General features: G+C 34.0%; 1 protein-coding gene across 4 annotated transcripts in view; it reads left to right on the top strand.

The window, feature by feature from the left end:
- The window catches only part of LOC106101173, a 103,877-nt gene that overhangs the window by 88,623 nt on the left and 2,796 nt on the right, over window positions 1–12,458 (top strand). For all 4 annotated transcript variants that reach the window (XM_013280315.1, XM_013280317.1, XM_013280318.1 and 1 more), the window contains one exon: window positions 6–118. In XM_013280315.1, the coding sequence (XP_013135769.1) occupies window positions 6–118 (113 nt within the window). The remainder of the gene's footprint in view (window positions 1–5; window positions 119–12,458) is intronic.

Raw genomic sequence — 12,458 nt, forward strand, 5'->3', positions numbered from 1 at the left:
TACAGAAGATAGACGCGTACAACCACAGTGGGCCGTCGTTCCAGACGTCTGCTGTGATCGCTCTCTGCTCTGTGGTGCTGCTTGTTGGTGTGCTGGTTGGCGCTGTTCTTGTCTGGAAGTAAGTACTCTTTTATCTTATTAATGAATCGAATCCTATCGTCCTTGTATTTATGGTCTCAATTCTTTAGCTAGTCAATCATTAGCTTTTGTAAAATATAGTGGTTGTAACAATTAAATTAGAGAATTCGTTTTAAAACAATCCTAACAATTTTCATAACACGGCCAGTCACAATACGAATGTCGATAAATTTATTACACATAAAGGAGGTTTGCTTTTTTTACCAAAAGGTGATTAACTGTATTTTTTGTCTAATTGTAGTTGTTATTTCTAAATTTTATTACAATATACGTCAGAGCCACGTCATAAACATCACAACGAAAATCTAATCCGTGACGTCGTAATATTAATTCTCTTGCAACAGCCAAAACATTAATTCAATTAAATGGAATCCATAATAAATCATTCAGATAACGGTTGAGAGGGAAATTTTCACAAATTAGCGGCCGACGTCGAACGTAGGAACGTCGTCGCACTGCCCCTGACAGTTTAATTGGCGTTAAAAGACAAATAGAGGACATTTACACTTGTCTGTTTGTTAGTTTGATTTACCGAATTGATTGTTTTCAATTCACTTCTTTTGTATGCTAAACTATTGTAAATTCCTTTATATTGTAATATATTTGTGGTGTATTTAGTGTAATTCTTTCTTTTAGAACAACCTTTGACTTAGAATTACTACCAACTAGCTGTTGATCGCGACATCACCAGCGTAAAATATTGAAAATATGGCCTATGTTTCTCACAGATAAAATATCTTTAATGGTGAAAGAATCTTTGAAATCGGTCTGGTAGTTTTTAAGTGAATCGTATACTCGTACATACAATCCAAAAATACAAATATTAGTATGGATGATAGCTTATCGTAGTTTTTCTTGTCGACTTGATGAGATATCATTAAGGTTTTTACTGACACCAAAAACTCTCCTTACAAAATTGTATTATACAAATACGAGCTGTTGCCCGCGACTTCGTCCGCGTGGTATTAGAAAACATACGAACTATATGCATTACAAAAAGCTACGTATCCTTCGGGAACCGGACATTTCTCGCTGATGAAGCTTATCCCATGTGTACTCCAGACTTTGTTTTATATCTGTGCCAAATTTCAATAAAATATGTTGAACCGTTGCAGAATGATCGAGTAAACATTAAGAAAGTAAATTAATGAATCCCACGGGAACTATAACTATTCCCGGGATAAAAGTAGCCTATGTGTTCTTCCAGACTATGCTCTAAACCTGTGCCAAATTTCATGGAGATTCGTTATGCCGTTTAGGCTACAAAGGCTAACAAACATCCATCCATCCATCCATCCATCCAAACTTTCGCATTTATAATATTAGTAAGATCAGTGGTTTTAATGTCATTTTAAACTTCTGTGACAAAATGTTCTATTCAAATAAAACACATAGTAGAAGTAACAATAGATTCATTTTGTATGCTAACGTAAATAAATTTGCACTCATTACACGTTGAACGTCACCAATTATGAAGTTAACAAATTTCTGAATAAACAGGGTATTCACGTGTTCACGTACGGTGATTTCAAGAATTAGTTGTGAACGTGGAAGCGTCGACAGGGTGCCACTGACAGTTTAATCGCTGTTAAAACCGTCGTCACACGTCGCCCTCGGAGGCAATGGCTTGAGAAAGTTGATTAGAGTGGCTGTCACCTAGTCGGGATTTAATCCCGGTCTTAAACACTGTATTCAAGTTGGAAGATGTAGCGTCGTTCATGTGGAAAACATTTGAAACCTTTTTTTACTTCCTTATAAATAATCAATCACGTAATACTTCGGACAAATAAATTTTGACTGTTGATATTTTCTTTTCTGATAGTAACTGATTTTAATTTTTCTCTTTAGAGTATTTACGTAATCAACATTATTGATATAATATGAACAATAAATTTAATTAAAGTTCTTTGGACCTGTCCTACAATGCTTGTAAATTATCAGATATCGGATTTTGGTACTTTATCTCACAGTGACGTCACTTTTAAGCTATCTGAGTCTCTAACAGCCAGTGGTGCGACAGGCCCTTATAGTTTTCGAACTGCTTTGAATATTGCATCACAAATTTAGGACGTCTCTGCTTTTTTGCGTTTTAATTCTAGATCTTTCCATTGTTGTGCTCTTCTTTACTTTATTTTGTGCTGAAGTTCAAATAATTAATTCGTTTGGAATCCTCCATTGATTATTTCTCCGTATTTTTATATAAATCTGCTAACGCTATCTCCTTTAATCTACACCCAATGCATTGCTTTAATTATACCCGTCACAATATTCTCGCCGCCGCGTTACGGCCAGTTTGAGGAGGTCGGATTTAGGTAAAGTATATGTTACACATGTGATAAGCGTCCCATAGTTACTAATGCTGCTTTAATTAAGCATTCAAACCGGAGATAAGATAATCAGCCGGTTGGAAAGTTTATAAATTGGACAATTATTTGTGTATCAACACATCGGAATAGTTCCCGTTTTGGTTCGATCTCACCGACTCGGTTTTTGTTTGTGTTTATTTTCGGTGTTCAGATAACATCGCTGAGTTATTCTTGAGGGGAATCGGTTACATAAATCCTTAGACAATTTTATTGGGTGTATCTTTTTTATAATTAATGAGGTTTTAACAGAAAATTACTTAAGTAGCATTTAGTTTCTTTGTATACTAAGATTACTTTCATACCTTATGATAGACAGACAGACAAGATATTTACTTATACGTCGTGAGCTTCAAAGTTTTTTGGTATAATTCCAAGTGCGTCAATTTTATTCAACTGTTAAATATTCTTTATTCTCTAATAAATATTAGCGTCAATTCATCTACATCTTGTCTTTCACGTATTTCTGACTGTACCAGAAATTTAAAAACATTTCCGGGGTCTGTGATACTATTTCTTACGGGAGATAAAAAATTTTAAAATACAAAGGTTTCTTGTCTACAGTTTTAATCTCTGAGTTGGTCTAATACTATTTAACATATGTTCATAATATACCAGATATCTATTGAGTAACATTAAAGTTTCCATAAATATTTACACCATTAGTTGGAATTATCATAAAATTATTCATATCTGTGTTCCAGAAACAGAACACGAATCGTAATTTTAGAACAATATGGCGGCATACCGTTAGCGTTTATTATTCATAAATCATATGACTGTCAATACGTAAACAAAAGCTAATTCGGGGAGCACGATGTTTCGTAGTTTCCCGACAAATCCGACGACTAAAGATAACACACTAGTTGTTCCCGTGTGGCTTCATCCGCATGAAATTATAGTCACTTAATTTTATTGTTTATATTTGTCAAATGTTTCTTCCTTGATGTTGGCAGCTTGTGTTATAGTTGATGGTCCCTTTTCCATTAGGGTTTTTATCCAAAACATTTACCCCCTAAGTTTAATGGCATAAAAATATATAGCGTAAAGCGTGACGTAAGTGTAGGGCTTTTTATTAAAAAATAGTATTATTCAAAAACATGCTATAACTGATATCTTAGGCAATAAAGAACTGTGTGTTTACGCTTTATTATAATAGTATAGATGTACACCTCGGCGTGGGGTGGCGTCTGTTAGCCATTATACCGCTAATATTAAGTCTATAGTTTTAGTAGTTCCATCACATTGTTTCACTTTTGAATCATTTTTCAAGACCTCATGTGATTATAGCGATTCTTTTCTAATGTTAAGTATCTAAATTTTGTATTATTCGAAAGTCAGTGATAGAAAAAATTACGGTTAACATCACACTTATATCAATACTGTCTGAGGCTACCGACGCGGCTGTGCGGTTACATCAACTCGTTTCCTAATCATTAAGAGCACTAAGGAATTGACATCTCTTTTCAAAGATAAAAACCCCCCTCCTCCTAATAAAGATTAATAAAATAAATTCACATTAGTTTATTGTCAAAATATGTATATTTGTTGCATAATTCAGAACACACTAGAGATATTATTGAATATTTATGTACAAAATCACTTCCGATTGTTGAGCGTAAATTGTAATATACAAGCCACAACATATACATTCATTTCAATTGCTAATGAGACATCGTATGGAAATTATTAAACAACATTCATTTAGAGTTCCCAAGCTATGTTCGCTGATTAAAAACTGAATTTCATTAAAACATCTACTTGTAACATTTTTGTTATTTCCATGCGTGACTAATTATGCCAAATTTATACGTTGAACGTTCACCATTGGCCAAGTGTATATCCGTCAACCAATGAACGTCGAGGGCGGGCACTCATGCGCATATTCTAGTATTATTTTGCATTTATGATCTACAGGGTGTTAATATTTTGGTATTCAGCTACGTGAAAAGATCGCGTCATTAAGATAGTATCATTAATTTAAACTATCTTACTAATATTTTAAATGCGAAAGTTTAGATGGATTGATGGATGTTTGTTAAAGTTTGTAGCCTAAACCGCTTGACGGATCTGGATGAAATTTGGCGTACATGTAGAGAAAAGTCTGGAAGAACACATAGGCTACTTACTTTTGTTTTTATATACCACTCGAACAGAGTCGCGGGCGAAAGCTAGTGTCATTTTGCATTTATGATCCACCATTTATTGTTATAAAGATCTGTGGTTATGATTCTTTTAGTAGCCAGTCTTAACCGCTTTTAAAGGTGACCCAATGTTTAAATCGGTTTTACAGAGGTGAAAATACCTTTGACTGTAGCATAGCTCTTTACTTAGTAGAATGTTTAAAAGAAAGTTTTTTTTTTGTTGTAGCATTGATTTCTATAGATATTTCGTAGAAATATTAATATTGCAGGATAAAAATCAATCTAAACAACACTTCCAACGAAGTGCAGTAAATAAAATTAAATTAGCGGTATTTTACCAAAATATGGCAACTCTAACCATCCATATCAATTAAAAAATTAACGCCCGTCCAGTTTTCGTGAGTAACTGTCGAATAACCCTCAGAAGGGAATTTCACCCTCGAAAAACTTCGCGTAAACTCGTCGAGAGGTTCTCAAGCCCCAACACGGGTGGGGTCGCGGAACAATAGACTATTTACAGGGCCTTTTTGTCTTGGCTTTGAGAGGCCAAGCACTCTATATAAGTGCTAGCCTCAGGTAAAAAGACGCCCTGCGGATTTAGCCCCTAACGGTGACTGTTTTATTCCCTCTACGAATTCATTAACTATTTCGCTTCACTATTAGTAAGGAAGTTTTTACGTTTTAAACTTCCTTATATAACTAATTTTGCCTCATAAATCAACTTTTTAATTGTTTTAGGCGTCAAAGAGTAGCAATAGCAGTATAGCAATAACCATGCTTGCTCTTTGACAATTTAGTTCCGCAAAAAAATTACCTTTATATAAGCACAAGCTATATTATAAGTTAGTGACTATTTGATTTCCGCCATCTTGGCGCTGATAGTTGCAGTAGTAGTGGCCAGAATTCGAACTTATAATATAGAGAGAATTAAGTTTCATTCGCGTATGAACGTTTCAACCGCGTTGTGGAACGGTCTGTCCTCGGCGGTATTTCCAAACCAATACGACTTAGGGTCCTTCAAGAAGCGAGCCTATCATTTCCTCAAAGGCCGGCAACGCATCTGTAGTACCTCTGGTGTTGCGGATGTCCATGGGCGTCGCTGACCACTTCGGTGTTCTCGCCGCTCGTTTACCCAACTTTATTATAAAAAAAAAATACTGCAATTCCAGGCAAGCCCTATCCATTTGTACAGATTCATTTACATTATGTAGTCTTTTGTTTTTGTTCTCGATTCATTAAGGATTTTATTACGAAATATTCAAATCATCCTACAGAATAGAAGCATAGTTCGTCGAGATAAGATATCTTCCTTACATCTTTATTAAGCCGCTATTGTCTCTCTCATTATGGCGAACGAATTGTATAGCGTTGATTTCGAATCGGCGTAGCTTATTATCGACAATCTGCATACAATCAGATATTTGCATAATATCTCAATTCGTGGCGTTGTGCACTCGAATGGCTGGGGAACATTTCACGCATGGCTGACACACTGATGTTAAGTTTATCCAACTCTTTTGTTTCGGCTTTGTTAGAGATTAAACTTTTGTAACGCGTTCGACATTCTTAAATGACGTTTGAATTTGTTGTGATTTTTTTGTATACAATTTTTTTTAAAAACATCTCAGCTTGGTTCAGATTTGTTTTTCGCTAACTGTTTTCATTCATATTCGTTTGTAGGTTTTTTAAAAGCCACATGTTTGTAGATTTTCTTGTTTGTTCAGTATTGTACACAAAAATGCAACCAGATGTTGCTTTGAGAGAAAATATGAAACCTTGACACGATTGAAAGAAAAGAAAATGTAGTGAACGTATTCGAAACTCTCCCAACTCTTTATTCATACAACTTTAAACATTTTTTTTTATTTGTGGTAGATTTTTTAATAGTTATTAGAGTTTTTGGAACATCTTGAAACTACTAGCGCCATCTATGTTCATTAAAAAGGAAACTGCCCAGTAATGAAGCTGTTAGTTGTTATCTGTACAGTGTATACTTACTGTGTGTCCATAAAATAAATATACCGTAGGTACTCAGAATTGTTAATTAGTCGCTAAGGTAGACATTACGCCTCTAAGTGACTGCTACTGAATAATAGTTCCCTAGAAATTACAATTAAATGTAATGTTCCTATTTATAATTTTTACGCGGTGGCATCTGCGTGGAATTAAAAAAATAGAAATCAAAATATAGTACAGTACTTAGCTATGATGTAGCCTTCTAATGGTTGAAGAATTTTGTAATCCAGTAGATTCCGAGTTTGCATACAAAAAAACAAATCTTACCACTTTATATACTAGTATAGATAGTGTATATCAATGTACTTCGTAAGAGTAATGTAGCGGAGATAAATTCGATAAAGTTTGCGAGAACTCGATATGCCAATTCTTCACGTAAAAAACTTTTCAGACTTCATTAAACTATTTTTATCGTCTGACTTTTCAGAAGTGAGACGTTTAATCGACACGGGAGGGAAGAGGGGAACCTCCCTCCTTGATATAGTTAGATTAACAAAAACTTTCATACTAACATCTATACTATTAATAAAAAGCCCTACACTTGCGTCAGGCTTTAGGCTATAAATTTTCACGCCATTAAACTTAGGGGTTAACATTTTGGATAAAAACCCAAATGTGGGAAAGAGACCATAAGTTGTTGCCAACATCAAGGAAGCAAGGTTGTCATTGTCATGTCATTTTGACATGCAATTAATGATTTGACAAATTTAACATATTTCTTTCATTATTTCATGCGGATGAAGCCGCACGGAAACAGCTAGTAGGTAATAAAGCATAGACACTTAAATACAGTTTTTACAATATCATGTATTTAATGCACGGGAACAACTAGTAATCTTACTTTCTTACTAATATTATAAATGCGAAAGTTTAGATAGATTGATGGATGTTTGACAGAGTTTGTAGCCTAAACGCATGAACGGATCTCGATGAAATTTGGTATACATGTAGAGGATAGTCTGGTAGAACACATAGGTTACTCAAGTTTTTTTTTAATTCCACACGGATGGATTCGCGGGCGAAAGCTAGTCTATAATAAAATAATGTTTATAAGATACAATGCTTATAACAATGTGATTTCGTTCGTCCCCAAAACTAAGTTTTAGTTCGGTCATCAATCTTCGATTATCTACACTCCATTGGCAAGTTTTCACATTAGCTATTCTCGTACGTTCTCTACAGGTCTATTTTAATACTTTCCTACGAAATACTTTATATATTCACGTTGACAAGAACTAAAATGTAGACAAAAATCCCTGTAACTTTTAGACGGTGACAATTTAGTCTGGAGACTTCTTTATTTATAGTATACGAATAATTACGAGTAAAATGAGAGCGTTACATTTATTTTGGAGAATACGTATGTAAGGAAAATATCTTAACATTGATTTAAAAAACAAAACCCGACTGACTAAATATACTCAAATACATCGAAAAAGAGAAATAAAAAAGTTATGACGAGTGAAGTCGAATTCGGTATTGTCATTTGTTTTAAAAAATATATTTATGTTTCGTCCGACTTACTGTCAAAATTGGTCCATCTGTTTCGGAGATAACCTACAACAAATGCGACCTTCCGGATAGATAGACAAAAATTTAAAAAAAGTTTATCAGCAACACAAATACATCATGAGTATTAACATGAAATTTTATAATCTTCTCTGATAATATTATAAAGAGGAAAGATTTTTATTTTTGTATGTATTTGATTCACATAAAAACTCATGGACCAATTTGAGTAAATCTTTCACAATTAGAAAGGAAATGTCTGTGGCACACACACACACAGGCTATATATTTTTAATATCTATTAATTAGACGCATATGAAATCAGGAACAACAATATTCAGATTAACTATTATAAATAGATTCTAACCGAAATCTAAACTTTAGTTATGAATGTGGAAGGGTACACTGGTAGAGGTAGACCTAGAAAGAGATGAAGGGCTTGCGTGAAAGGTGACACGATCAAGGGAGTGATGTCTGAGATGACGGCTGATAGAGTTATGTGGAGGACAAAAACCTGTTATGTCCCTACTGGAGTAGGATAAAGAGGACGATGATGAGATTCTAACCGACATATCACTACGATGGATGCATCCGTTATGTCCGTTTGATTTTTTTGTCTTACAAAATTCTTTTGACGGCGTCATATTCGTACCTTTATCATAGTACCGTCAAATGTCACACCTTATTATAACACTTGATACGTCGACTATAGTCATTGTGGACGCCAATCAATCTTATAATACGTCTCCAGAGATTAGTGACGTGCCACTAATTATCGAGTATCGAGTAACACGATACCGGTATACGTTGCGGTTATCGACAAAACGTAACGTCGATATTAATTTGGTATGCACTAGCTCCGAAATTGTAGCTTTTGATTTAACGTGATATATTTTTAACGGTAATTTGTATGCCTTATTTATTTTAATTATGAATGAAAGCAGTCTAGAAATGAAAGAATGGATATTGCCATCATATAGGAACCCTATGCTTACCTACCCCATGCTTGGTTGAGGAACGTTACTTGCAGATCCCGGAACTTTTAGTGGGTACATAAGCCTGTCTACCCATCAAATGGCACAGTATCATTGCAAGGAACCCTATGCTCAGCCAATGCCAAAATTAAAACATAAAGTATATTGGGAAGGAATTTGCTCTTAAAACATTCTTATCCTAGTCTAGGAGCCAAAGCTAGAATTAAAAATGTCACACTAATGTATTTATTTATCATGCTTCATAGTAATCATACTAAGATTATAAATGTGAAAGTGTAGATGGATGGATAGATGGATGGATGGATGTCTGTTAGAGTTTGTAGCCTAAACGGCTGAACGGATTTCGATGAAATTTGGTATAGATATAGAGGGCAGTCTGGAAGAACACATAGGCTACTTACTTTTGTTTTTTTCAATTCTACGCGGACGGAGTCGCGGGCGAAAGCTAGTTAATAAATTAAATAATGAATACAAAACATTACAATTAAAAATACAACAGTTAATCTTAGTTTATCTTTATTACTTTATACAAATTAACACAAAATATCGATCGAGTTTTCAACCAAGGGCAATCTATCCCTTATCAGCCCTTAATGTATCATTAACAACACTATTTCAAAGCCCTTTAAAGCCCATCAAATTAAATAAACCAACGATTTCTGATTAAAATTATCAACCCTTCCTTTATTACGGTTATTTGTCCACAACACATTTGTACTCGTAAATATCAACAATCAGATAAAATAAGATGCAATTTATTTTATTTACATACATGGTTACCGACTGTCTGTCTACTGATTTATCGAATTATTTTTATCGTAATAGCACAAGCTTTTTTTTACCAACGGCCATTCAACGGTACAAGCGAAGTGAAGGTGCAAAGGGATTTAATTTTTATTACAAGGGACATAAATGTCACTTTTGATAAAAAGATAAATTACCATTCACGTAAGAGGGCATGTTTTATCTTTAAAAATTAGATATGAGATAAAGTCTTGTGTGGATCGGTGATCATAACACCGGTTTTCAATTTCATTGATCCCTAAACCAATACATAATATTATTTATTTATTACAATATTAGCTGCCGCCCGCGACTCCGTCTGAGTGCTATTAAAAATCAAAAGTAGTCTATGTGTTCTTCCATACTCTAAATCTATGCCAAATTTCATAGAGATCTCTTCAGTCGTTTAGGCTAAAAACCAACAAACATCCATCTTAACTTTCGCATTAACACATAGACTCACATTCGATTTTTTTTAATTCAACTCGGACGTACTTGGTAAGCTAGTACATAAGTGTTACGAAATAGCTAAAAAGCTCTACATAAACATGTGAGTTAGCTTAGAGGTATAAAGTTTCGAACACAGAGATTTCTTTAAAACAAGAGTTGTTTATAAATGGGCATTTGAGTCCATTTACGGGCAGCGAGCAACACGCGTCGACGCGTGTATAATACCCACTGTCGCGCACTATCCGTGGGTGGTCGCGTTCCTATGTCACCGTAAAACTGTAAACATGGTACGTTTATAATCTGACGAAAGCTATCGAAAATAGATGATAATTGGTACATTAAATTATGTATTTCCTATGTGGTTTGAAAAAAATGTAATTGACAATTTTTTATTACCTTTTATTGTCATTTACAATCTGTTTATTACATCTTTATTAAACTTTCATTAAAAATACTATTTCCACTTAATAAAGAATAATAATTTAAGTGTAAATAGTTGCAGTAACAAGTATTTTTTTACTTTCACGGTGACATGAACTTTGCTTTAACGCCGAGTTACTTCGAGACGTACGCAAATCATTATCGTAGAACATTTTTTTTAAATTAACCCTACGGTAGTCAAGAATGTTCGTATTGTGGAATCATTAGTTATGCTGCGAAAGGTTATCGCTCAATAAATTGATTATTTCAATACCAAATGACGTTAACGGATGATTACATTAAATAGGACATGAATGAGATAAGGTTTTGTATTGATTTTTTTATATTATAAGGTGGTAAACGAGCAAGCGGCCACCTGAGACCGCCGAAATGGCAAAGCGACCGCTGTCCAGACTTCCGCAATTACATATGTTGCCTACGACTAACGGAGGAGACGCTCATAAAGAGGATATTTACCCTTCCTATGCATCTCCACCGTCAAATCCACTTTTCTTTTCCATCGCTTCTTCTTAAGAAATGGATAGAAATAGAAAGGGACTAAAATTTGACTTATAATGATTGTATTGAATGTATAGGTTTAGGATTGAAAGTTGTATTGCAAAAAATTCTGCACTAAAACTACTAATTTTTAAAACATAAATAATTATATACGTATAGAATAAAAGATTAAGTAATTTTTTGTACAGTTACAACTGACTTTTAAAATTAAGATTTAAAAAAGATAAAGATTGAAAAAAACATGTTTCTCAATAATTCAATTTCTCTAAAACGTTTCGAGAATATCATTTCCAACTTGAGCACGATTTCGTTAAATTTATTCTCTATTCAAATTGTATTCGTTTAATATCTTAAATAATAAATTACACGAGGAAATGAGATTCTGCAAATCCACGGTAAAATAAAGCAGACTGGAAGAAGTCCTATGTAACAGAAGCGATAAACGATAATAGTCTTCGCCCCAGCTAGTTATAAAACTTTGCATGAGACCGCTTGGCTTTGCCTCTAAAATCCATAAAACTTCCGCCTTAATACATGAACCCTGTAACGATAATTTAAACTTTAATGGATTTCAAGTTTGTTTAAGTACAATGAAAATGTTTCGTTTTTCTTTCTATATCCAGTAACAGTTAAAATTGAAGAAAATTGGGTCAAGAAAATTTTATCAGAAAATTGATTCACAAGAAACTGTTACAACTGTTTATGATAAAATTTATGTTTTATAGAACCATTGATTATATTACTAATTTGATAGAAAATTGCAACTGATTATTATACACCTATATATTGGCTTTCTTCGAGATTGCATCGCACTTCGCACTGGTCCCAAATCAAGTAACACTTCTCCTGAAGATGGATGGTCCATGGGTCCAAGACTAGTCGGTGCCGCCACCGGTAAACAAACAGTAGTATTTGCCGTATAATAATTAGTTGTCAGCGATGATAGCATGTTTTTGAATAATTGTTTCTTTAATAAAAAACCCTACACTTATGACACGCTTTAGGCTATATGTTTTCACACTATTAAACTTGGAAAATAAATTGGAAAAAGAAAATCATGTAGGAAAGGGACAACATAAATAAAGCAAGGTTATTATGGTAACGGTAATTTTGACATTTGA

Source organism: Papilio polytes, unplaced genomic scaffold (genome assembly GCF_000836215.1).
Source record: "Papilio polytes unplaced genomic scaffold, Ppol_1.0 DF824024.1, whole genome shotgun sequence".
NCBI classification, from domain to species: Eukaryota; Metazoa; Arthropoda; class Insecta; order Lepidoptera; family Papilionidae; genus Papilio; species Papilio polytes.